The 27,455-nt window shown below is 45.2% G+C and overlaps 1 protein-coding gene across 3 annotated transcripts in view; it reads right to left on the bottom strand.

Moving 5' to 3' along the window:
- The window catches only part of UBE2L3 (ubiquitin conjugating enzyme E2 L3), a 57,916-nt gene that overhangs the window by 6,121 nt on the left and 24,340 nt on the right, over nt 1–27,455 (bottom strand). For all 3 annotated transcript variants that reach the window (XM_066259970.1, XM_066259972.1, XM_066259971.1), the window contains exons 2-3: nt 20,721–20,816; nt 8,543–8,729 (exon numbers count right to left, since the gene is read on the bottom strand). In XM_066259970.1, coding sequence (XP_066116067.1) covers nt 8,543–8,729; nt 20,721–20,816 — 283 coding nt within the window. The remainder of the gene's footprint in view (nt 1–8,542; nt 8,730–20,720; nt 20,817–27,455) is intronic.

Raw genomic sequence — 27,455 nt, 5'->3', positions numbered from 1 at the left:
AGGCTGAGGTATGAGGCATGCCTTAACCAGTCTTAAATTTCTGAATTTGCACTAGATTGCTATGCACATCAGATTACTGTGTGTCAATGCTTGGACATACATCAAACCATCAGATGAGCCTGACCAGGCGATGGAGCAGTGGATGGAGCGTCGGACTGGGATGCTGAGGAACCAGGTTTGGGACCCCGAGGTCACCAGCTTGAGCGCGGGCTTATCTGGTTTAAGCAAGGGCTCACCAGCTTGGACCTAAGGTCACTGGCTCTAGCAAGGGGTTGCTCAGTCTGCTGAAGGCCCGTGGTCAAGGCACATATGAGAAAGCAATCAATGAACAACTAAGGTGTCGCAATGTGCAATGAAAAACTAATGATTGATGTTTCTCATCTCTTCGTTCCTGTCTGTCTGTCCCTGTCTATCCCTCTCTCTGACTCTGTCCCTGTAAAAAAAAAACCCCCAAACCTTCAGATGACCATCCAAATAACTTCAAGAAGAAATTGTTCCACTGTCCAGACACTGGACATCTACAAATCACTTTTTTGGACCAATCCTGATACTAAATATGCAGGACTGGCCTTGGCTCAGCAATAGTGTCAGCCTGGTGTGTGGAAGTCCTGGGTTCAGTTCCCACTCAGGACACACAGGAGAGGTGACAATCTGCTCTCCACCCCTACCCTCTCTTTCTTTCTCTTTCTCTTTCTTTCTCTTTCTTTTCTCTCTCTTCATCCTCCTCCCGCATCCATGGCTCGATTGGTTCAAGCACATCAGCCTGAGTGCTGAGGATGGCTCCATGGAGCCTCCACCTCAGGTGCTAAAAATAGCTTGGTTGCAAGCAGCCCTAGATGGGCACAACATCAAGCCTAGATGGGAGTTGCAAAGTGGATCCCAGTCAGGGCGCATACAGAAGTCTGTCTTTGTATCTCCCCTACTCTCAAAAAAACACAAAACAAAAAAACTGCAGGACTGATTCTTTTCAGGAATGTACTTTTTCACTCTAAGAACCAACCCCCCTCAGCTTTTCTTTCTCCTTTGAAATATTTCTACATTATGCCCAGTGTGTTGCCAGACTGCAAATTCTAAGAAGCTTGAATAAATCTTCTTGCAAAGCCTCTTCACTCTTTTTGAGTCCAATAGCATAAATAGGTGGCTTCTTGTCCCCCCCCCCCCATGATTAGAAAGGGTTTTGTAGCAGAACTGCTGCTTCATTAGCATTTCAGGACCCCATAGAACTGAATGCTTTGGGGCAGATGTGAGTGGGCTCTGATTGCATTTCAAGTTTTCCTGCCCACCCTCTGTTATGGATATTCAGGCTCTCAGCTTCTTACTATGATTATCTTAATACCGAATATATTAGTATAAAACCATATGGTAATTATTAAGACATGCTTTTCTTTTTTTTTCTTACATTTTTTATTTATTCATTTTTTTAGAGAGAGGAGACACAGAGAGAAAGAGACAGAGAGAGGAAAGAGAAAGAAAAGGAGGAGCAGGAAGCATCAACTCCCATATGCGCCTTAACCAGACATGCTTTTCAAAAGATACTTACTTTGCAAGTTTGCTACTTGTCTTTAATTCTTTCCCGAGAACTTGGTTTTACTTATTTGATCAAATCTAAATATTTTCTCAAGTTGCCTGACCAGGTGGTTGCACAGGGGATACAGTGTCGGCCTAGGAGGCTGAGGACTGAGGTTCAAAACCCTGAGGTCACCACCAGCTTGAGCACAGGCTCATCAGGCTTGAGTGCAGGGTCACTGGCTCAGCTGGAGGACCCCGGACAAGGAACATATGAGAAAGCAATCAATGAACAACTAAGGTGCTACAACAAAGAGTTAATGCTTCTCATCTCTCTCCCTTACTATCTGTCCCTCTCTAAACAAATAAATATATTTTCAAGTTTATTTAGTAGTCCTGATGAGTATTTCCTTCTTTCTATGTTCCTTTGGGCGCATTTCTGGCTCCTCAGCTAAACCCAGCTAAGCTTAGCCCGTTTTGATAGTAAGAACATTGATAGCGCCTGGCCAGGTGGTGGCACAGTGGGTAGAGCGTCGGACTGGGATGCGGAAGGACCCAGGTTCGAGACCCCGAGGTCGCCAGCTTGAGCGCGGGCTCATCTGGCTTGAGCAAAAAAGCTCACCAGCTTGGACCCAAGGTCGCTGGCTCCAGCAAGGGGTTACTCGGTCTACTGAAGGCCCGCAGTCAAGGCACATATGAGAAGAAAGCAATCAATGAACAACTAAGAAGTCGCAACACGCAACGAAAACCAAATGATTGCTTCTCATCTCTCTCCGTTTCTGTCTGTCTGTCCCTGTCTATCTCTGCCTCTGTAAAAAAAAAAAACAAAAAACATTGATAGCTATGACTGCTTGTCGAATTGCAGCTATGGACCTATCTCATCATTTTATTTTTCATTTATTGATTTGAGAGAGACAGAAATATCAATCATCCCTGTATGTACCCTGATCGGGGATTGAACCTGAAACCTTTGCATATCAGGACAATGCTCTAACCAACCAAGCTATCTGGTCAGGACTCTTTCTTTCTTTCTTTTTTTTTTTTAAATTTTAAAAATTTTATTTATTCATTCTAGAGAGGTGAAAGAGGGAAAGAGAGAGAGAGAGAGAGAGAGGAGAGAGAGACAGGGGGGAGGAGCTGGAAGCACCAACTCCCACATGTGCCCTGACCAGGCAAGCCCAGGGTTTCGAACCGGTGATCTCAGCATTTCCAGGTCGACACTTTATCCACTGCGCCACCACAGGTCAGGCCAGGACTCTTTCTTTCTTTATAATTTACTGATTGATTTGAGGGTGGGAGTAAAAAGAAAAGAGAAGAAAGAGAGAGAGAAATAGGGAAAGAGAAGCATTCATTTGCTGTTCCACTTGGCTGTACACCCATTGGTCATTTCCCATATGTGCCCTGACTAGGAATTGAACCTATAACCTTGGTGTTTCAGGATGATGCTCTGATTGAGATAACCAGCCAGGGGGTCTCACCATTTTGTGGGTATATAATATTATGCTCATTTTACTTTATAAATGTCTGGCCAGGGTTTCTTTTTTTTTTTTTTTTTTGTATTTTTTTTCTGAAGCTGGAAACGGGGAGAGACAGTCGGACAGACTCCCGCATGCGCCCGACCGGGATCCACCCGGCACGCCCACCAGGGGCGACGCTCTGCCCACCAGGGGGCGACGCTCTGCCCCTCTGGGGCATCGCCCCGCCATGACCAGAGCCACTCCAGCGCCCAGGGCAGAGGCCAAGGAGCCATCCCCAGCGCCCGGGCCATCCCCGCTCCAGTGGAGCCCTGGCTGCGGGAGGGGAAGAGAGAGACAGAGAGGAAGGGGGGGGGGTGGAGAAGGAAATGGGCGCATCTCCTACGTGCCCTGGCCGGGAATCAAACCCAGGTCCCCCGCACGCCAGGCCGACGCTCCACCGCCGAGCCAACCGGCCAGGGCTGGCCAGGGTTTCTTGATCTCATTCTTGACCCAAATGCTCCCAGAAACACATGCTTTTGCTCCAAAATTTACCTCTTATTCACTCATTATACAGGGTATGGCAAAAGTAGGTTTACAGTTGTTTGTATGGAAAACAGTATAATGACGAGTAATAATACAAGAATAAAATGTTTTGTGTACTTACAAGAGAAATTCTACTTTTGTCCCACCCTGTATATGATCAGAGAACAGAGTCTATAAAATTTCCTCATTTTTGTTCTTATTGACAGTTTTTTTTATAATAGAGGATGTTAACACTATAATTTTCCCCATTATATGGAGATCTAGGGTGCTTCATTCTCAGAGTCGCATGTGAATGGTGCCTTCAGTGGACTGCATTATAAAAATGTTAACTAATCTATCCTGGCTGGGTAGCTCAGTTGGTTATAGCATTGTCATGATACGCCAAGACTGTGACCTCACTCCCCAGTCAGGACACACACAAGAATCAACCAATGAAAAAAAAAAAGAATCAATCAATGAATTCATAAATACCGCATTTTCCCATGTATAACATGCATCTTAATTTTGGGGCCCAAAATTTGAAAAATAAAATGTATAACATAAAATTATTGAACTCAAGTTTCTTTTGTTGTTTTTGTTTGTTTGTTTGTTTAAAGTGGCAGAGAGAGAGTCAGAGAGAGGGATAGATAGGGACAGACAGGAACGGAGAGAGATGAGAACCATCAGATCATTAGTTTTTTCGTTGCGACACCTTAGTTGTTCATTGATTGCTTTCTCATATGCGCCTTGAACATGGGGCTGCAGCAGACGGAGTAACACCTTGCTCGAGCCAGTGACCTTGGGTACAAGCTGGTGAGCTTTTGCTCAAACCAGATGAGCCTGCGCTCAAGCTGAAGACCTCGAGGTCTCAAACCTGGGTCCTCTGCATCCCAGTCCAACGCACTTTATCCACTGTGCCACTGCCCAGTCAGGCAAACTCAAGTTTTCATCATAAAATTCATACAACTCCTTATCACAGTCAGAACTCCCATCCATTAGCTTGTCCTTATCTGTGTCTGATGACGAATCACTGTTTTCAACAATGAGTGCAAAAACAAGTGCGAAAAAGTGGGAAATCCAAGTAAGAAGAACTACAACTACTATATAAAACACACCCAGTTTTCAGATTCCAAATTTTTCAAAACAAGGTGTCTTATACATGGGGAAATATAGTAAGTGGAACAACAAATTGATGTGTCTTTCTCTCCCCCTTCTTCTCTCACTGAAATCAATAAAAAGATTCCTTGGCCTGACCTGTGGTGGCGCAGTGGATAAAGCGTCGACCTGGAAATGCTGAGGTCGCCGGTTCAAAACCCTGGGCTTGCCTGGTCAAGGCACATATGGGAGTTGATGCTTTCAGCTCCTCCCCCCTTCTCTCGCTCTGTCCTCTTTCTCTGTGTCTCTCCCTCTCCTCTCTAAAATGAATAAATAAAAATAAATAAAAAAAGAAAGATTCCTCAGTTATAAATTTTTTTCTAAATGTTAACTAGCCTTATCCTGTTTGTTGTATTTCTTAAGGCCTTTTTATAAATTTTATCTACTTGATTTGTTATAATAGCGTACAGGGGATCGAAACATTCAATTTGTAATTGTTTTATTTTTCTCTATATAATTTTATTTTAATTTTTTACTTATTTTTAGATAGAGGGGAAAGAGAGAGAGAAAAAAAAGAAAAAGAGAAAGAGAAAGAGAAAGAGAAAAAGGGGGGAGAAGTGGGAAGCATCAAGTCATAGTAGTCGCTTCCCGTATGTGCCTTGACCTTGGGCACGCCCAGAGTTTCAAACCAGCAACCTCAGTGTTCCATGTCAACGCTTTAGCCACTGCGCCACCACAGGTTAGGCCATATAATTTTATGTTGTTTTACACCTATAGAATCAGTATTATGCTGGCTTTGTTACTAGCTATATCTTATATGTCATCTCATTAAATCACCCAACTGAGCTCTTGCTCTGCTGCTAAGATATCTACTGGAACCAGACACATGACTGAGCAAAACTAGTTTACTAGTTTCTCCTGGTATTATTATTGCCAACTCCTACAAGCTTCCTGTTTGATATAATTTTGCCTTGTTTCTAACTTTTCTCAAGCTATTTCTGCTGCTTTACCTTCTTTAAAAAAGAGAGAAAAATTCACATGCCAAAAAATACTCTTTTAAAAGTATTTACCAGAATATTTTTATCAACCCAAAATAGGAATAATCAGCCCTCTTGGGAAGCCAGCCCCTGTAAGAGGTGACAAAACACTTTTCCTTGTGTTTATCTCCTGCAAGTCTCTCTAATCCTGGTGTGTCACAACACATCTTGTCCAGCCCACCTTCCACCTGTTAGTCTGGACTGGAAGGATTTCCCCTCCCCAGACATGGTGTTTAATACATACAATTTGGCAAATGCCCTTGCCAGCTACAGGCTTCCAACACAAAGTCAGGAATTTGTGTAGAAAAGGAAAAAAAATCAGGCACATGCACTTATTCACTTTGTAAGCTTTTATAAATGTCAATTTGTATACGACCATGTGCTAAGTCTACTGGAGATCTTTCTATTCTGATTCGGCATTTAGCACCCACTCCTTTCCACTACTTGGTTGTGTTGAGTCTGAGGCTGAACTGTCCATGTGAAAGACTTTCACTCCATCTTCCAGGGGTTCTACTGAAAAATGACTAGATCATTCACTGAAAAACCACTTGTAACCTCGCAAATTCCAGCAAAGACCTTAAAATGGTTTGACTGGTTACTTATAAGAAAGCCACCCAGGCCTGACCTGTGGTGGCGCAGTGGATAAAGCGTCGATCTGGAAATGCTGAGGTTGCCGGTTCAAAACCCTGGGTTTGCCTGGTCAAGGCACATATGGGAGTTGATGCTTCCAGCTCCTCCCCCCTTCTCTTTCTCTGTCTCTCTCTCTCCCTCTCTCTCTCCTCCCTAAAAATGAATAAATTAAAAAAAAACAATTTAAAAAAAAAAGCCACCCAGGCCCTGGCTAGTTGGCTCAGTGGTAGAGCGTCGGTCTGGTGTGAAGTCCCGGGTTCGATTCCCGGCCAGGGCACACAGGAGACGCGCCCATCTGCTTCTCCACCCCTCCCCCTCTCCTTCCTCTCTGTCTCTCTCTTCCCCTCCTGCAGCGAGGCTCCATTGGAGCAAAGATGGCCCGGGTACTGGGGATGGCTCCTTGGCCTCTGCCCCAGGCGCTAGAGTGGCTCTGGTCCCGACAGAGCGACGCCCCGGAGGGGCAGAGCGTCGCCCCCTGTTGGGCGTGCCAGGTGGATCCCGGTCGGGCGCATGCGGGAGTCTGACTGTCTATCCCCGTTTCCAGCTTCAGAAAAATACAAAAAAAAAGAAAGCCTGACCTGTGGTGGCGCAGTGGATAAAGCGTCCACCTGGAAATGCTGAGGTTGTCGTTCAAAACCCTGGGCTTGCCTGGTCAAGGCACATATGGGAGTTGATGCTTCCAGCTCCTAGTCTCTCTCCTCTCTCTGTCTCACTCTGTTTCTCTCTCCCCCTCTCCGCTCTAAAATGAATAAAAATTAAAAAAAAAAAGAAAAAGAAAAAGAAAAAAGGAAAGCCACCCAAAATGCAAGATTAGGACTTCAGCCTGACCAGGCGGTGGCGCAGTGGATAGAGCAGGGGTCCCCAAACTGCGGCCCCCTGAGGCCATTTATCTGGCCCCCGCCACACTTCTGGAAGGGGCACCTCTTTCATTGGTGGTCAGTGAGAGGAGCACATTGACCACCTCATTAGCCAAAAGCAGGCTCATATTTCCCATTGAAATACTGGTCAGTTTGTTGATTTAAATGTACTTGTTATTTATTTTAAATATTGTATTTGTTCCCATTTTGTTTTTTTTTACTTTAAGATATGTGCAGTGTGCATAGGGATTTGTTCATAGTTTTTTTTATAGTCTGGCCCTCCAAGGGTCTGAGGGACAGTGAACTGGCCCCCTGTGTAAAAAGTTTGGGGACCCATGGGATAAAGCATCAGACTGGGATGCGGAAGACCTAGGTTCGAGACCCCGAGGTCGCCAGCTTGAGCGTGGGCTCATCTGGTTTGAGCAAAAATTCACCAGCTTGGACCCAAGGTCGCTGGCTCCAGCAAGGGGTTACTTGGTCTGCTGAAGGCCCACGGTCAAGGCACATATGAAAAAGCAATCAATGAACAATTAAGGTGTTGCAATGCGCAACGAAAAAACTAATGATTGATGCTTCTTATCTCTCCGTTCCTGTCTATCTGTCCCTGTCTATCCCTCACTCTGACTCTCTGTCTCTGTAAAAAAAATAAAATAAAATAAATAAAAATAATTAATTAAAAGATTAGGACTTCAAAAGAAAGTTCTGGAATTAGGAAATAAAAACAAGATGTAGTCCATAACAAAATCTAGTAACTTCCAGGGGACAACGGGGAACAACAATAACAAATTAAGTACTCCCCCCAACCAAATGAGCATGTGTATGTTTACACAGAGACATCAGGACACACAGACACACATGGCCACATCCAACTCCAGGGAGTTCCAGGTCTGCTAAAGCCAACTATGTACTTTCATCTGGGAACACAGGCCTTGAGTCTGACTGTACTCCTACCCCCACAACACCCACTATGAGCCACTCGCTTTCTGTTGCTGCCTACTAGGTGGCTTTGGCTTGTCTTTTAGTCTAAAGGCCCTCTCCAATCTCCCTTTGCCCTCCATATCTAAGTACACATGCTAACTGCTGTGTGAGGCTACCTTAAATACCATTCCACCTTTCCAATTGAGGCAGCCCCATAATCCTTCATGAAAACTCCCAGGAATAGTGTTTACATCCCTCACTGCATAGGCAGCAAGTACTGGGTTGGTCTGTCTACATGTATCCCCACTCCTCAAATACCTGCACAGGTCAACAGTCTGACTGAGATGTGCCATGCCCACAGACTGGTGGACCTCAAGCAACACTGTGTGTGCATTAAAGCTGGTAAGGTAAGATTTCTCTGGACTATGTGTGACACAACATTAGCAGGCACTGAGGAACCCCTGTCCTACAGCAGCATACCCAGAAGAGCACCATCAGAGGACACAGGATTATGCCTTACCTTGGTCGGTTTTGGTTGCTGGCTTCCAGTTTTCAGCACTAATTACTGGCAGGCAGACCTGCCCCTTCTCATCGATGTTGGGATGATAGATCTTTGTTTTAAATGTGATCTTCGGTGGTTTGAATGGGTACTCTGCTGGAAAGTTTATTTCGATTCTGAAGGCTCCCTTATCATAGGGAGGGTTGTCCTGCAGGGAAATAGAAGAGAGCAAAATGAACACACATGGTAAACAAATCTACAGCTTAGACAGGAATGTTCACTTCACTTGATCATTAATTTATTTCAAGTGGTGTATTAACTGAAGCTTTGTTACCTTTAGGGCAACTAACAATCAGTATTTCTACAGCAAGATGTCTGCTAAACTATGAAAAGTTCTAAGATTGATGTTCTGCTATATTCTCTTTAAACAGACTTTATTTATTTAACAAAGAGACAGGGACAAATAGACAGGAAGGGAGAGAGATGAGAAGCATCAACTCATGGTTGCAGCACCTTAGTTATTCATTGATTGCTTTCTCATATGTGCCTTGATGGGGGACTCCAGCCAAGCCAGTGACCCTGCGCTCAAGCCAGTGAGCCCACACTCAAGATGGGACCTTGGCTTTCAAACCTGGGTCAACAGCATCCCAGGCCGACACTCTAACCACTGCACAACTGCTTCGTCAGGCTAAATAGACTTTATTATTATTTTCTTTTTAAATTAATTTTAATTTATTGTGTTAACATGAATTCAAGTGTCCAACTCAATATAATTCCATTACTCCCACCCCCCCTTGCCGGCCCCGCCCCCTTCCCTATTTTTTTTTTTTAACTTTATTTATTTATTTATTTTTAACAGAGGCAGAGATAGACAGGGACAGACAGACAGGAAAGGAGAGAGATGAGAAGCATCAATCATCAGTTTCTCGTTGCGCATTGCGACTTCTTAGTTGTTCATTGATTGCTTTCTCACATGTGCCTTGACCGTGGGCATTCAGCAGACCAAGTAACCCCCTGCTGGAGCTAGCGACCTTGGGTCCAAACTGGTGGGCTCTTTGCTCAAGCCAAATGAGCCCGCGCTCAAGCTGGCGACCTCGGGGTCTCGAACCTGGGTCCTTCCGCATCCCAGTCCGACGCTCTATCCACTGCGCCACCACCTGGTCAGGCCTTCCCTATTATTATTATTATTTTTTTAAAATTGAACAGTTTCTAGTATCACAATATAGAAAAAGGCATTCAAAGGGATCAGTGATATCTAGAAGACTGTTGGTATAAACTCCAAATGGAAAATGAAAATTAATTTTCTGGTGCTTTAGAATAATCTTGAAAGTCTGAAATGTGACTGCAGGCTAGTTTCTTCTTCATTTCTCTGGTTTTCTCTTGGATGGGAGATGAGCAGGGAGTTGGGGGTAAACGATTCCTGAGCTCACTCCTCAGAGGATTTTGGTCTCCTTATGGACAACCACCTTGGTCATGGACATAACAGACTTTATTTTTAAAAGCAGTTTTAGAGGTCCTGGCTGGTTTGCTCAGTGGTAGAGCGTCGCCCTGGCATGCAGGAGTCCTGGGTCTGATTCCAGGCCAGGGCACACAGAAGTGCCCATCTGCTTCTCCACCCCTCCCCCTCTCCTTCCTCTCTGTCTCTCTCTTCCCCTCCTGCAGCCAAGGCTTCATTGGAGCAAAGTTGGCCCGGGCGCTGAGGATGGCTCCATGGCCTCTGCCTCAGGCACTAGAATGGCCCTGGTTGCAATAGAGCAATGCCCCAGATGGGCAGAGCATCGCCCCTGGTGGGCATGCCGGGTGGATCCCGGTCGGGCGCATGTGGGAGTCTGTCTGACTGCCTCCCCGTTTCCAACTTCAGAAAAAAAAAAAAAAAAAAAAAAAAGGGCAGTTTTAGTTTCACCGCAAAATTACCCTGGCCTGCACATGCACAACCTCCCCAACTATCAACATCTTACAATAGATAGCATGGTATATTTGTTATAATCTATCATCCCACAGTGACATATCATTATCACCCAGATTCCACAGTTTACATTAGAGTTCACTCTTTTTTTTTTTTTTTTCTTCATTTTTCTGAAGCTGGAAACAGGGAGAGACAGTCAGACAGACTCCCGCATGCGCCTGACCGGGATCCACCTGGCACGCCCACCATGGGGCGATGCTCTGCCCACCAGGGGGCGATGCTCTGCCCATCCTGGGCGTCACCATGTTGCGACCAGAGCCACTCTAGCGCCTGAGGCAGAGGCCACAGAGCCATCCCCAGCGCCCGGGCCATCTTTGCTCCAATGGAGCCTTGGCTGCGGGAGGGGAAGAGAGAGACAGAGAAGAAAGCACGGCGGAGGGGTGGAGAAGCAAATGGGCGCTTCTCCTGTGTGCCCTGGCCGGGAATCGAACCCGGGTCCTCCGCACGCTAGGCCAACAGAGTTTACTCTCTTGGTGTTGTACATATGGTATCATACACTATAGTTGGAATCATACAGTAGGTAGGTAGCCTTTTTTTTTTTTTTACAGACGTCAGAGATAGGGACAGACAGGAATGCAGAGAAATGAGAAGCATCAATCATCAGTTTTTCGTTGCGACATCTTAGTTGTTCATTGATTGCTTTCTCATATGTGCCTTGACCGTGGGCTTTCAGCAGACCGAGTAACCCCTTGCTCAAGCCAGTGACCTTGGGTCCAAGCTAGTGAGCTTTTTGCTCAAGCCAGATGAGCCTGCACTCAAGCCGGCAACCTCGGGGTCTTGAACCTGGGTCCTCCGCATCCCAGTCCAACGCTCTATCCACTGCGCCACCACCTGGTCAGGCGGTAGCCTTTTTATACTGGCTTCTTTCACTAAGTACTTTGCATTTAAGGTTCCTCCATGTCTTTTTATGGCTTGACAGCTCATTTGCCTTTAGCACTAAATCAGTGGTTGGCAAACTGTGGCTCATGAGCCACATGCGGCTCTTTGGCCCCGTGAGTGTGGATCTTGCACAAAATACCACATGCGGGCGCTACCTCGATAAGGAATGCACCTACCTATATATCATAGTTTAAGTTTAAAAAATTTGGCTCTGCTAACGAGTTTGCTGACCACTGCACTAAATAATACTCCATTGTTTAGATGTACCACAGCTGAATTGTCAATTCATCTACTGAAGGGCATCTTGGTTACCTCCAAGTTTTGGCCATTACCAAAAAAACTCCTATAAATATCTGGATGCAGGATTTTACATAGACATAAACTTTCAATTCCTTTGAGTTAAATACAAGGAGCGTGACAGCTGGATTGTAGGGTAAGAATATGTTTAGTTTTGTAAGAAACGACCAAAACTTCTGGCTGGGTAGCTCAGTTGATTAGAGTGTTGATCCAATACTCCATCATTATGTGTTTAAACCCTGGTCAGGGCACATACAAGAAACAATGAACACATACATAAGTGAAACAACAAATCAATATTTTTTTACCTCTTTCTCTCCTTTCCTCTCCCTCTAAAAATCAATCAATAAATTTTATTTATTTATTTATTTATTTATGTATGTATGTATGTATGTATGTATTTGTAAGTGAGGATGGGGAGAGGGAGAAAGGAAGGGAGGAAGGGGAAAGATGAGAAACATTAATTTGCAGTTGCATAACTTTAGTTGTTTATTGCTTCTCATATATGCCTTCATGGGGGCTGGAGATGAGGGACTCCAGTGGAGCCAGTGACCCCCTGCTCAAGCCAGTGATCTTGGGCTTCAAACCAGTGACCTCTGGACTCAAGGCAGCGACGACAGACATGACCCCATGCTCAAGCTGGCGACCTAGGGATTTCTTTTTCTTTCAGTGTTTATTTTATTGACTTTAGAAAGAAAGGAGGGGAGAGACAGAAACAGGAACATCAATCTGTTCCTGTATTTTCCCTGCCTGAGGATCAAATCGGCAACCTCTGTGTTTTGGGACGAGGCTCTAACCAACTGAGCCACCTAGCCAAGGCTGGGATTTTGAATCTGGGTCTTCAGCATCCCAAGTCAAAGCTCTAGCCACTGTGCCACCACAGGCCAGGCCAGTCTCTGTTTTCTTTCTCTCTTTCTCCCTTCCCCTCCCCTCCCTTTTCTTTTGTGACAGTGAGTGGGACAGACAGGAAGGGAGAGAGATGAGAAGCATCAATTCTTTATCAATTGCAGCACCCTAGTTGCTCGATTGCTTTCTCATATGTGCCCTGACCCAGGGGCTACAATAGACTGAGTGACCCCCTTGCTCAAGCCAGAGACCTTCACCTCAAGCTGGTGAGCCTTGTTCAAACCAGATGAGCCTGCGCTCAAGCCAGCAACCTTGGGGTTTCAAACCTGGGTCCTCCACGTCCCAGTCCGATGCTCTATCCACTGCACCACTGCCTGGTCAGACTAGTCTTTGTTTTCTTATTGTTGAGTTTTAAGAGTTCTTTGTATATTTTGGATAACAGCTCTATATCAAATGTCTTCTGCATATCTCTATTTTTTTTAAATATTAAGAGTCACACCAGAGGTAAAGAACCCAACCCAAATGACAGTGAGTGTTGACTGACTCTAGATCCTGGCCAGCTTAGTCTCGCCAGGAGGAGATAGCTAGATAGCTGGTCCCTAGCTGGTTGCTAGGCAGGGCCAGAGCCATGCCCCATGCTCCTGTCCCTATGACCACTCAAAGATCTAGTCCCCAGGGCCTGGACACTCGAATGGCTTAAGAGCCTCAGAGAGATACCCGAAGAAAAAAAAAACCTCTGCAACTTAAAACCACAAGAGATAGCACCTCACACGTGTTAGAAGGCTACCATCAATAAATCCACAAATGACAAGAACTTGTAAGGATCTGGAGAAAAATCCCACTATTGGTGGGATTGCAAATTAGTGCACCCACTATGGAAAACAGTATGGAGGTTTTTAACCTCAAAAAGTTACAAACAAAACTGGCTTATGACCCAGCGAGATTTTTCTTTTGGGAATTTATCCGAAGAAGCCCAAAACACTAATTCCAAATAATACACGCACCCCTATGTTTGTTGTAGTGTTATTTACAATAGCCAAGCTATGAAAGGATCCCAAGCAATCCAACAGATGAGTGGATAAAAAAAGCTGTGGTACATATATACGATGGAATATTGCTCAGCCATTAAAAAAAACATACGGAACCTACCATTTGCGAAAGCATGGATACACCAAGAGGGTATTATGCTCAGTAAAATAAATCAAATCATCAGAGAAAGACAAATATAATTTCAATTATACGTGGAATCTAAAGTATAAAATAAACAAACAAAATTAAAACAGACTCGCCTGACCAGGCGGTGGTGCAGTGGATAGAGCGTCGGACTAGGATGCGGAGGACCCAGGTTCGAGACCTGAGGTCACCAGCTTGAGCACGGGCTCATCTGGTTTGAGCAAAACTCACAAGCTTTGACCCAAGGTCACTGGCTCAAGCAAGGGGTTTCTCGGTCTGCTGTAGCCCCACAGTCAAGGCACATTTAAGAAAGCAATCAATGAACAACTAAGGTGTTGCAACGAAAAACTAATGATTGATGCTTCTCATCTCTCTCCGTTCCTGTCTGTCTGTCTGTCCCTATCTATCCCTCTTTCTGACTCTGTCTCTGTAAAAAAAAAAAAAAAAAAAAAGAAAAAAGAAAAAAACTTAAAACAGACTCATAGACATAAAGAAAGAACTGGTGGAGGGGGTTGGGGTACTCGGTATAAGAGGTGAAGAGAATAAGCAGCACCAACGGGCAGTTCTAAAATAGTCATGGTGACTTAAGTAAAGCTTAAGACATACAGTCAATAATATTGTGATAACTATGTATGGTGCCAGTTGGGATACTAGAAATATAGAGGTAACACTATGGCAGGCGTCCCCAAACTACAGCCCGCGGGTCGCAATTTGGCCCCGAGGCCATTTATCCAGCTCCCGCCGCACTTCCAGAAGGGGCAACTCTCTCATTGGTGGTCAGTGAGAGGAGCACTGTATGTGGGAGCCCTCGAATGGTCTGAGGGACAGTGAACTGGCCCCCTGTGTAAAAAGTTTGGGGACCCCTGATGTAAGGTATAGGACTGTCTAACCACTAAGCTAGACACATTAAACCAAAACAAAACAACACTGAAAGAAAAAAGGAACAGAGCCTCAGCTGCTCCCCCAGCTTCCCCTCACCTATAGAGCTGAGCAAGGACAAAAACCTAAAACATTGACACTACCCAATGCTGGGAGGATGTGTCAATGAGCAACTCTAACTGTTGGTAGGAATAGAAAGGAACTTCCTCACACGAACAAAAAGCCACATATGAAAACCTTGAAGCCTACATCATAATCATTGGTAAAATCAGGAGCAATACAAGGGTGCACACTTTTAATTTTTTTTTTTAATTTTTATTTATTTATTCATTTTAGAGAAGAGAGGGGAGGGAAGGGGGGAGGAGCAGGAAGCATCAACTCCCATATGTGCCTTGACCAGGCAAGCCCAGGGTTTTGAACCAGCAACCTCAGCATTCCAGGTCGATGCTTGATCCACTGCGCCACCACAGGTCAGACTTTTATTTTTTAATTTTTTAATTTTAATTTTTATTTATTTATTCATTTTAGAGGAGAGAGAGAGAGAGAGAGAGGGAGAGAAGGGCGCACACTTTTGCCACTCCTATTCAACCTAGTATTTGGTACTTCTAACTAGGTTAATCAGGCAAGAAAAAAAAGATAAAAGATATCCAAATTGGAAAGGAAGAAGTAAAACTACTATTCAGAAAAGACAAGACCTTATACGTAGAAAATTCTAAACACTAAACACACATAAAAAATAAAAATGTTTTTCTTCTTTTTTTTCAAAGTAAGAGGAGGAGAGATAGAGAGACAGACTCCCACATGTGCCCCACCCCGGGATCCACTCAGCAACCCCCATCTGGGGCCAATGCTCTGAGTATCTTGGGCCATGTTTGCAACCAAGTTATTTTTACTGCCTGAGGCGGAGGCTCCACAGAGCCATCCTCAGCACCCAGGGCTGATGTGCTCAAACTAATCAAGCCATGGCTGCAGGAGTAGGGAGAGAGAAAAGGGAGGGAGGAGGGGTGGAGAAGCAGATGGTGGCTTCTCCTGTATGCCTCACTAGGAATCAAACCCCGGACATCTACACACTGGGCCGACAATGAGCCAACAAAAAAACCCTTTTAATAAATGAACAATTTGCAGGACATGTCTTCTAGTGGTGGTGCTGTGGATAGAGCATCAACCTGGACACTGAGGTCAAAATCCTGATGTTGCAGGCTTAAGCCCAAAGGTTGCTGGCTTGAGCAAGGGGTCACTTACTGGATCAGCTGGAGACTCCTGTTCAAGGCACATATGATAAGAAATCAATGAACAACTAAAGTGAAGCAACTATGAGTTTATGTTTCCCATCTCTCTCCCTTCCTGTCTCTGTCTCAATCTCTCTCTCAAATATATATATATATATATATTTTAAAAAGAATAGATAACAAAATATAGTTAATGTTGTACAACTGAAACATACACTACTGTATGTAAACTGTAACTGAAAGAAAACTTTGTAGGACACAAAATTAACAAACGAGTATCAGTTGCATTTCTACACACTAACAATGAACAATCTAAAAAGAAAATTAAGAAAGCAATTCCATTTATAATAACACTGAGAATAAAATACCTAGGAATAAATTTAACTAAGGAGGCCGTTAAAGACTTTATGTTTGTGTCCCCTCCAAATTCAACCTACAGTGTGGCTACATTTAGAGTAAAGAAGTAATTAAGGTTAAATGATGTCTAGGGTGTCATGCCTTTTTTTTTTTTTTTTTTTACAGTGACAGAGAGTCAGAGAGAGGGATAGATAGGGACAGACAGGAACGAAGAGAGATGAGAAGCATCAATCATTAGATTTTCATTGCGACACCTTAGTTGTTCATTGATTGCTTTCTCATATGTGCCCTGACCATGGGGCTGCAGTAGACTGAGTAACGCCTTGCTCGAGCCAGCGACCTTTGGTCCAAGCTGGTGAGCTTTGCTCAAACCAGATGAGCCTGCGGCTCAAGCTGGCAACCTCGGGGTCTCGAACCTGGATCCTCCGCATCCCAGTCCGACGCTCTATCCACTGCACCACTGCCCAGTCAGGCTATGGTGTCATGCCTTTGTCAGCCTGGCCTGCTTTTGCCGTAGCAGGTAGAATTTCCTATATTGACCCAGCCCCTACTCCTACTGCGCAGAAAGACCTGAGGCTCAGGTGTGAGGTACTAGTAAGGACCCTGGAGGGATGAGTTCCCAACTGCTTCCTTGAAATTCCTCTCACAGCAACTGAGGGGCCCTGGGCAGTGATTACAAGAAGAAATGAAAGAGGAATGGCAAGAGGCAGAGTGAGCCTGACCGGGCAGTGGCGCAGTGGATACAGCATTGGACTGGGATGCAGAAGACCCAGGTTCTAGACCCCGAGGTCTACAGCTTGAGCGAGGGCTCATCTGGTTTGAGCAAAGCTCACCAGCTTGAGCCCAAGGTCGCTGGCTCGAGCAAGAGGTTACTCAGTCTGCTGAAGGCCCGTGATCAAGGCACATATGAGAAAGCAATCAATGAACAATTAAGGTGCTGCAACGCACAACAAAAAACTAATGATTGATGCTTCTTATCTCTCCGTTCCTGTCTGTCTGTCCCTGTCTATCCCTCTCTCTGACTCTCTGTCTCTGTTTAGATATTAAAAAAAAAAAAAAAAAAAGGCAGTGTGAGCAGGGGTGAGGGCAGCCCTGGTCATGGCCTACTATCTCTGGGCACACTTTCCCAAATGGAAGGTAAAGTTTGGGCTTAGAGTCTCCGTAGAACCTTGGCTCAAGCACACTGGGATTCTACCAGCCAGTCACCACCTTGGGCTTAATGAGACAGACAATAGGTGTTCCACAGGCTCTACCAACATAACACCAGAGGGAGGCCTTGGTATGCACTCAGGTCAGAACCTGTTTGACAACCATCTCTTGAAGCCAGCCTGTATGTAGTCTTTCAGGCCACTGAGCTCACAGTGTAGACCAGTGGTAGTCAACATGGTCCCTACCACCCACTAGTGGGCGTTCCAGCTTTTATGGTGGGCGGTAGCGGAGCAACCGAAGTATAAATAAAAGATAGATTTAACTATAGTAAGTTGTTTTATAGATTTATTCTGCCAAACTTAGTGAAAATCTGACATAAAGTACTTGGTAAGTAATTATTATTATATGCTTTAACTTGCTGTAACTCTGCTTTATAAATTTTATAAAGTAAAGTTACTTCCCTACTTTATAAATCACCATTACTATGGAACCAGTGGGCAGTTAGAAAATTTTACTACTAACAGAGATACAAAAGTAGGTGGTAGGTATAAAAAGGTTGACTACCCCTGGTGTAGACCATCCAAGTCTGACTGCTTAATGTTGTCCCATTCATTCTTTATCAGTTTTCAAATGATCCAGGCTACCTTTTTATATTAGCAGGATATAAAATCTCAATTAGAAAAGGGTCATCCTGCCCTGGCCAGATAGCTCAGTTGGTCAGAGCATCTTCCCAAAGTGCAGAGGTTGACAGTTTTTTTTGTTTTGTTTTGTTTTCCCTGAAGCTGGAAACGGGGAGAGACAGTCAGACAGACTCCCGCATGTGCCCGACCAGGATCCACCCGGCACGCCCACCAGGGGGCAACGCTCTGCCCACCAGGGGGCGATGCTCTGCCCCTCCGGGGCGTTGCTCTGTTGCGACCAGAGCCACTCTAGCGCCTGGGGCAGAGGCCATGGAGCCATCCCCAGCACCTGGGCCATCTTTGCTCCAATGGAGCCTCGGCTTCGGGAGGGGAAGAGAGAGACAGAGAGGAAGGAGAGGGGGAGGGGTGGAGAAGCAGATGGGCGCTTCTCCTGTGTGCCCTGGCTGGGAATCAAACCCGGGACTTCTGCACGCCAGGCCAACACTCTACCATTAAGCCAACCGGCCAGGGCCGAGGTTGCCAGTTTTATCCCAGGTCAGGGCACAGACAGGAACAGATCAATGTTCCTGTCTGTCTCTATTCCTCGCTCTTACTTTCCTTAAAAAAAAAAAAAAAAAAGAGCCTGACCTGTGGTGGCGCAGTGGATAAAGCATTGACCTAAGGTCGATGGTTCAAAACCCTGGGCTTGTCTGGTCAAGGCACATATGGCAGTTGATGCTTCCTGCTCCTCCCCACCTTTTCTCTCCATCTGTCTGTCTGTCTCTCCCCTCTCTAAAATGAATAAATAAAGTCTTAAAAAGGGGAAGGGGTCATCCTTCCATTTAGCCTCTTTGGCAGGGAAGGGCTGTGATCAGTGCCTGACACTCCCCAGTCAGGGGCTTCTCCACTATCCACACCTGTGCCCTGAGCCTCACCAACTCAAGACTGCAGAAATCTAAAGGACTCCATCTTCAAAACCCAAATAGATACTCTCAGGTTAAAATTTTTTCAATGTGTACTAAGACTACAAAGTATATCTTTCCTCATTCAAATGAATATGAAAATAAACTCCTGGCTGGTTGGCCCAGCGTTAGAGCGTTGGCCTGGCATGTGGATGTCCCAAGTTCGATTCCCAGCCAGGGCACATAGGAAAAGCGCCCATCTGCTTCTCCACCCCTCCCCCTCTCCTTTCTCTCTATCTCTCTCTTCCCCTGTCACAGCAAAGACTCCATTGGAGCAAAGTTGGCCTGGGTGCTGAGGATGGCTCCATGGCCTCTGCCTTAGACACTAGAATGGCTCTGGTTGTGACAGAGCATCACCCCCTGGTGGGCATGCCGGTTGGATCCCAGTTGGGCACATGCTGGAGTTTATCTCTCTACCTCCCCGCTTCTTACTTCAGAAAAATACAAAAAAAAAGGAAGGCATAACCTATACCAGCATCAAGAAGAAAGTATCTATATGTATGGCCTTGGTAAAGCAACCAATCTACCCATCAGGAAAGATTTTATAGACGATATAGGGCAGGGTCAGGCATAGGGAAAAGGCCTGAGGCTCATATGGAAAATGTGGAGAAGAAAAGAAGATGGGTGGATGCAGAAGAACAGGGAGGAAAGAGAGCACATCGGAATAAGGTCCCAGCTGTGAGACAGAGAGACAAGGCAGACAATATCAAGTTAGGATGCCTCGTGGACAGATGGTACGATTTGAGGGAGAAGGCAGGAATGAAAGCAAAGAGGAGGCTCCATCACATACAGTAACCTTGCAACCAATGATGCTGGAAAAAGCAGGGATTCAAAAATAAATAAATAAATAAAGCAGGGATTCCAATAAACAAAACAGAATGAGAGAAAGGTAAGAAACTAAACTAAATCCATATCTAAGAGTTAAGAGGAAGCAACAGAACGAGCAAATAAATAGCACACTGGTTATAGAACACAAAGCTGGCACATAAAAGTGGGCTCCAAAGGCTGGGGAGGGCAAGAGGGGTGCACAGTGCCAGGGCTGTGAAGACTAAGGGGAGCTTGTGTGCATGGTGTAAAGTAGTTTAAAGAGAGCAGGAGAAATTGGGATCACAAAATAGAGTTAGTATAGAACAAGTCTCTTGAGGTGTGAGGAAATGAAAGGTTGGAGAAAGAGCAGACACTAAATCAAGAAGCACTAAAATCGTAGGAAAGCTGCTCTTAGGGGAACCTGGAGCCTGCCTGAAGGCAAAAGTCAGTGAAACAGGGAGCGAGAGCCATGTGGGGCAGACAACGGAGGCATAAACTCCAGCAAGGATAGTGGGTGAAGGGAGCAGGTGGGCCATGAAGCAAAGGGATTTGAGACAAACGGGAAGCACATAGTAGAGGGTACCAGGAATAAAGCCTGGAACAGGGGTGTCCAGAGGGTAAGAGACACAGATGTAAGCCCAGGCAGGAAAGAAAACTGCAGATCTAGATGGGAACACCCGCCATCTCCCAAGAGAGGTCAGAGAAGGCAGTCCTATCTAGACAAATGAAGGCAGGCCAAGAGAAGCCAGGGAAGACAGGAGCACAGACATACACTCCACTCCCTCCTGGGGTCAATAATAACAGACCTAGAAAGTTTGGGACCCCCAAAATGTTACAAAAACAGCACAAAGTTGGGATTCTACACAGGACTCTAAGGCTATGGTCCCTACCTCATTACCCTAGAGTGACAGCCCACCTCTGTGCATCTGTTGGTTGCCTATGTTAAAAGTCTCCTTGGGAATAAAGAGATAAGCCCAACAGTACGCACATCAACTTGAGAATAATCTGATAAGAAGTGAAGTGTTCAATACTCACAGGAACAATAAGCCCTTGCCAAGTCAATAAATTAGCTTCATCAACCTGGATGTTACGGAAGTTTTTCATTCCACATTTGCGGATTTCTTCAAGCTCCTGTTGATTGACAAAGCATAAAGGGGTGTCAAATAGGGGAAAGCACCACATATTAAGATTCCTCCTGATGCCCTCAAATTAAAACAAGTGCCAACACCACTGATGATAAAATTTCAGAGTGTGGACTAGACCATGCCTGATCTGGTTAAGAGGCCCAGAGCCACAGTGGTCCCCTCAACCCATGCCCCAGACCAAGACAAGCCCCCAAATTGGTGGTGAACCCAGGGTACTTAGCCAGGTAAATAACTGTGCTCCTACGAAAGCACTGCCTCTTCTTTGAGCTGTTGTCACTATGCAGCAGGGGCACAAGAAAGGTACTACAGACCTGACTTCTTCCAACCGAGATTCATTAAGCACTGACTATGTATCAGAGAGTGAGAATATACAGATGAATAAAGTGGGGCCAGGAGAACACTCAGTTTTCTACCTAACACTAAAAGTGCAATTTCAGCACTCCATCTTAGCATGGGCACACAGCAAAGAGAATAACTATTCAGTCTGGAATGGGAGGGGGACAGAAAACCTTCATTGAGCTTTAGTTTCTTCAGCTGCAAAACAGGGATAGCAAGGCCCAAAGCTGTAGACAACGAAGGGGAAACCACATTGGAAGCAACAGAACCCCTTGCAAATAGGAGGAATTATTATTATACACTCAAAACAGAAAATACCAATTCACCCAGAAAGCACGATTACCCTGACTACTTCAAGGTTCTGCCTGAGATGTACTTAGTCTAAAATTGTCCATCAGTTGTTTTTCAAGTGTGCACCAGACTGACATTTCCCACTGCTTTACCTACTTAAGTAAACATCCGATAGGTGTTATAGCCCAAGTCACCCATCATGTGCCTGCCAGCATCCCGACGTCTTCCATTCTCAGATACCTGGAGTGACACGCTGTCCTCCAATTCCCCAAGCTGGCCTCTTATCCATGGCACAACATCCTCCTCCACATCTTTTGAGTGCCTTCTCTTACACAACCTTGGAACATCACCCACCTGAGCTCTGCCTCCTCTGCTAGGCTGGAAGGACAGCTTCCTCACTGGCCTGGCTTCCTCCTTGGTGGTCCAATCAGTGAACCCCTCCAGAACTGGGAGGTCCCTCCTTGTTTAGTGCTCTGGCTCACAATGGCATGGAGGCTCTGAATCAGCTTCCACATAAAGCCTGAAAGGTATCTGCACCCCTTATTCCAATAATACAGCTGGCAGTTTACCCTGGGGACACAATATCCAAGGAAGGGGAACTGAGCCAATGCTACAGGTTCTAGGTTGGAGAATGTGCAGTATGTCTGGCATGAAGTGGGCCAAGGACAACACATCAAATAATGTGCAAGAGGAAGTTGGGACACACTGGTACTTCATGACAGGCAACAGGCCCTAGCTTCTTCTCACAGGGTTATGCTGCTTGTCAACCCTTGCTGCCCACCACAATAGTCTTGGTCTGGGCCCTAGCCTAGGAAATTCTGGTTCAGCAAGTATGGGGTGGAGTTTAAAATGGGGATTTTTAACAAGCTACAGTGAGATTAAAGAACTGCTGCCACTGAGAGATTGAGTTCCATGTCTAACATTTCAGTGAGGAAAAATGCTATAGGCAATGGCTGTGATCCCTGCAGTAGAGAAAGCATGGAACCTGAGAGACCATTTAACCTGCTGCCATCTTGGTCCTCCTGCTAATATCTGGGACTGATCAGAAATGCTCACCTGGGGATTATGCAGTCTGGGCAAATTTAGGAGAAGGAAAAGGCCTCACACCCACACCTTGGCCCACTCCTCTCCAAACAGAATGTAAGCTTTGTGAGGGGAGGTTAGAGGACAGGGATCAGAAAGCCTCAGAAGCTTATGGTCAAGCCCTGGCCCAGCAGCTAAGATAGTTAAGAGAGTTGTCCCGATTCAACAAGGCTGCGGGTCAGGGCACATACAAGACTCAACCAATGAATGCATAAATAAATGAAACAACAAATCTACGTTTCTCTCTCTCTCTAAAAATTAATAAATAATTTATTTTAAAAGAAAAAGAAGCTAATGGCTGTAGCTGTGCTCTGTCAAACACCTGCTTAATAATCAGGTTAGTGAACAGATGGGAAGCTGGGACATGGGGAAGGAAAAAGGGCTCTAGGATGTAAAGGGATCTCTATATATTTTGATTTTCTGTTCCTTAGCTCAAGATACTAGAGCTAAGGCCCTGCCTGGCTGGGTAGCTCAGTTGGTTAGAGCCAATATGCCAAGATTGTAGGTTCAATTCCCGGGCAGGGCACATTCAAGAATCAACCAATGAATAAATAAGTGGAACAACAAATCAACATGTCTCTCTCTCTTTCTCTCTCTAAAAATCCATCAATAATAAAAATTATGATACTAGAGTTAAGATCCCTGGCTAGAGACATAAGATACCATGTCCCTTGAGGGATGAAACCTACCAAGCTATCAAAAATGCAGAGAGGAGGAAAAATTCCAGATAGAACTTTGAAATTAGACAATCAGAAAAAAAAGAAACAACACAGGAGAATATATTCATGGGAGAGAATACTTTTTTTTTTTTTTTAACAGAGACAGAGAATCAGAGAGAGGGATAGATAGGGACAGACAGACAGGAACGGAGAGAGATGAGAAGCATCAATTATCAGTTTTTCATTGTGGCACTTTACTTGTTCATTGATTGCTTTCTCATATGTGCCTTGACCGGGAGGCTACAGTAGACCGAGTAACCCCTTGCTCGAGCCAGCGACCTTGGGTCCAAGCTGGTGAGCTTTTTGCTCAAACCAGATGAGCCTGCGCTCAGGCTGGCAACCTCGGGGTCTCGAACCTGGGTCCTCCACATCCCAATCTGACGCTCTATCCACTGCGCCACCGCCTGGTCAGGCGAGAATACATTTTAAAATAATATAAAACTATTATTTTTTATGACTTCAGAAATCCATACTCTAACAACATGAAGTATGGGTGATAAACACAAGAAGGAAAATTTCCAAAGAATTACAAAAACATGGCAAGATGGGATTCAACAGTAATATGGCATTGGAAAACTTCATCTTACCTCAGCCAGGTAGCTCAGTTGGTTAGAACGTTGCCCTAATATGCCACGGTTGTAGGTTCAATCCCCAGTCATGGCACACACAAGAATCAACCAATGTTTAAAGCCTGACCCAACCTACTCTTCTACCTGGTCTCTGAGCATTGTCTCTTCTACATCTAATATACTTGACCTCAGTCATGCACCACATGCTTTCACATGTTTGTACCTTTGCATATGAATGGAATGCCTTTGGCCTTCTTCGCCTGCCACGAATTTCTAGTCATTTTTTAAAAGTATGCATACAGAAAAAAAAAATCTCAGCCTGACTTGTGGGGGCGCAGTGGATCAAGCGTCGACCTGGAACACTGAGGTCTCCAGTTTGAAACCCTTATCGTGCCTGGTCAAGGCACATATGGGAGGTGATGCTTCCTCCTCCTCTTTCCCTTTTCTCTCTCTCTTTCCCCTCCTCCTCTCTAAAATGAATAAAAAAGTCTTAAAAAAATAAAAATTAAACAATAAAAACATAAATAAGTAGAACAAATCGATGTTTCTCTCTCCCCCAATCTCCCTCCCTCCCTCTCTCTAAAAATCAATAAATTTCTTTATTTTTTTATTTATTTAATTTTTTTTACAGGGACAGAGAGAGAGTCAGAGAGATGGATAGCTAGGGACAGACAGGAACGGAGAAAAATGATAAGCATCTATCATCAGTTTTTCATTGTGACTTGATTGCTTTCTCATATGTGCCTTGACAGCAGGCCTTCAGCAGACCGAGTAACCCCTTGCTCAAGCCAGCGACCTTGGGTCCAAGCTGGTGAGTTTTTGCTCAAACCAGATGAACCCGTGCTCAAGCTGGCGACCTCAGGGTCTCGAACCTGGGTCCTCCGCATCCCAGTCTGACGCTCTCTCCACTGTGCCACCGCCTGGTCAGGCTAAAAAAATGTTTTTAAAGAAAAACTGAGCCCTGGCTGGTTTGCTCAGTAGATAGAGCATTGGCCCCAAGTATGGACACCCTGGGTTCAATTCCCAGGTCAGGGCACACAGGAGAAGCAACCCTATGCTTCTCCTACTTTCCCTCTCCCCTCTCCCCTCCCTCTTCCCTTCCACAGCCAGTGGCTCTACTGGTTCCAGGATCATCTCCGGGTACTGAGAATAGCTCGGTTCATCTGAGGGGGAACCAGCCTCAGGCACTAAAAATAGCTCCATTGGTTCCAGCATCAGCTCTAGATAGGGGCTGCAGGGTAGATCCTGGATGGGGGACATGCCAAAGTCTGTCTCACTATCTCCCCTCCTTTCACTTAAAAAAAGAAAAGAAAAAAACTGAATCTTGCTCAAGGAAAGGGGAGGAACAAATGCGTACCATATATAGGGCTGAAGGAGGGCACCTATTGATGTTTTTTAAAAAAAAATTTTTTTTTATTTATTCATTTTAGAGAGGAGAGAGAAAGGGAGAGAGAGAAACAGAGAGGGAGAGAGAGGAGAGAGAGACAGAGAGAGAAGGTGGGGAGGAGCTGGAAGCATCAACTCCCATATGTGCCTTGACCAGGCAAAGCCCAGGGTTTTGAACTGGCGACCTCAGCTTTTCCAGGTCAACGCTTTATCCACTGCGCCACCACAGGTCAGGCCCTATTGATGTTTTGATAGCAAAAGACACATGAACAGAGAGAGACAAAAGCCATGAAGTGGGAGGAGGAGGCACACACATCCTGGCAGCACTAATGGTGGCAGGGCTGGGAGGCACAGGGAATCCAAAGTGCAGCTACCAGACAAACTCTCAACTTACCTTATGTCAAGCTCACCAAAGACTGAAGAGGCAAATTCCTTTGCATAATTCTAAATAATTGAATATAAGGCAGAAGAGACGCAAACAAGACAAACAAACGAGTCCATAATACCCAGGGAACACTGGAAAGCCAGCACCCTAGGAATGTTTCCCAACAGGGTGGTGCCAGCATCCAGCAGGACTCTGCACGTGAGCATCCCCAGCCCCACCCCACTAGCTGCCAAGTATTGTGATACCACCCCACCCTGATTTCTCAATCTTCTCAAGAGCCCAGCTGTTGAGAACTATTGGCACCACCATAGGCCAACATGCTAAAAGTCCTGCATTGCACAAGATGATCCTGCAAACAAGAACTGTTCAAACCAAAATGCTAATCACATCTCCACCAAGGAGAACAACTTAGAGAAGATGGATTCAAGTCATTCAGAGGAAAGACAGGTTTATCTGAAGGAATAAAACTCAAAAAGGCAAGATGACTTAAGCGAATGATAAACCCTTAAGCAAAATTGCATCCGTCACTGAGAATGTAAGGAAACCAATGTAAATTCAAGAGTTCAAATTTACAATTTCAAATAATACATGAAAGGACCCGACAATAACAACAAAAAAGTGCGAGGGAGGTCCCACTCTAGAACAAAGTTAGGAAGAACAAGGCCAACAATGACAGAAACTTACAAAATATGCATGCCCCACAAAGGTTTGTTTCAGTTCTGCTCAGAGCAAGAAGCAGTCCTCAGTCAGCTTCTCTGGGCTGATGGCACAATGCTGACAAACCAAGAGATGAGAGCTCAAAGAAAAGCAGAACCAGCCAACTCACACATTCTTTCTCCCATGGGGGAAGCAGGCTTGCCAGCCAGGGTAAGTGATAAGGGAGAAAGAGCAGTGCTTCTCATAATGAGGTCCACGTCTGAGCCCAGACGTGGATCTCAGTCTACTGCAGGATATGAGAGCCTGGATTTGCTTCTCAGCTCTTAAAAGGGGGCAAAGCTAATCCCCCTCACCCCCCGCAACTCAGAGAGTTTGATCCCACTACAAGCCAAAGTGTGGCATGCAGCAGAAACAGACCACTGGCTAACAGCTCTGCAGACACTAATAAGGAGATCCCTGGCCCCAGCAGGAGAGCACTACTCCAAGTCCTGCACAGAAGGCTCGGCTCAACCAGTCTACACAATAGCACTCCTATCATACAACTCACATACGTGCATCAGAGTTTGGGCAATGTATTTAATAAAGTCTTTTTTTTCCTTTGGAGGTCTATGATGGGCCTGGAAAGCTGACTGTTTAAAATCTCCCAGAGTATTACTCACATGTGGCCTGACTGAGAACCCCTCAGGAGGCAGGGAATCTTAACTAGCTTGTGGCCATGGTCCTCTTTAAGATATCCAGACAGAGAGGAAAAATCAGCTGTGCAAGTCAGGGCTGCTTCAGATGTCAAATCAATGCTCTACACCAGCAAGTTTCAAAGTAGGGGGTGCTTGTAGTTTTCAAAAGCACGTTCCATATCATCCAGTCATTTTTGTTTGCAAAGTGGAAAAGGTGTGTTGCCCCCTTAAAAAACTACAGGAAGTAATGGTGAATGCCATCTTCTTGGCTGTTGAGGCTGGGCTGGGAAAGAGGAGAAGCGCTGCTCTAGGAGCCTGCAGATCAGAGCGTGGGAGGCCCAGCAGGCAACAGCAGAGGGTAACAGCTTCATGGAAGAGAGGCTCTGAGGCCGGCCTTGAAGGATAGGGAAAGTTGAACTTCTGGAGAGAAGAGAACAGGCATCCATGTGTGGAAAATGTACTCAAAGACATAGAAGAAATCATGAGGGGGTATGTTAGGGAAGCAGCTGGGAACTGAGTTTGGCT

The sequence above is a fragment of the Saccopteryx bilineata genome, chromosome 2, assembly GCF_036850765.1.
Source record: "Saccopteryx bilineata isolate mSacBil1 chromosome 2, mSacBil1_pri_phased_curated, whole genome shotgun sequence".
Taxonomy (NCBI): Eukaryota; Metazoa; Chordata; class Mammalia; order Chiroptera; family Emballonuridae; genus Saccopteryx; species Saccopteryx bilineata.
Note: the sequence above shows the minus strand (reverse complement) of the source record. Positions and strands in the feature narration are given on the sequence as shown.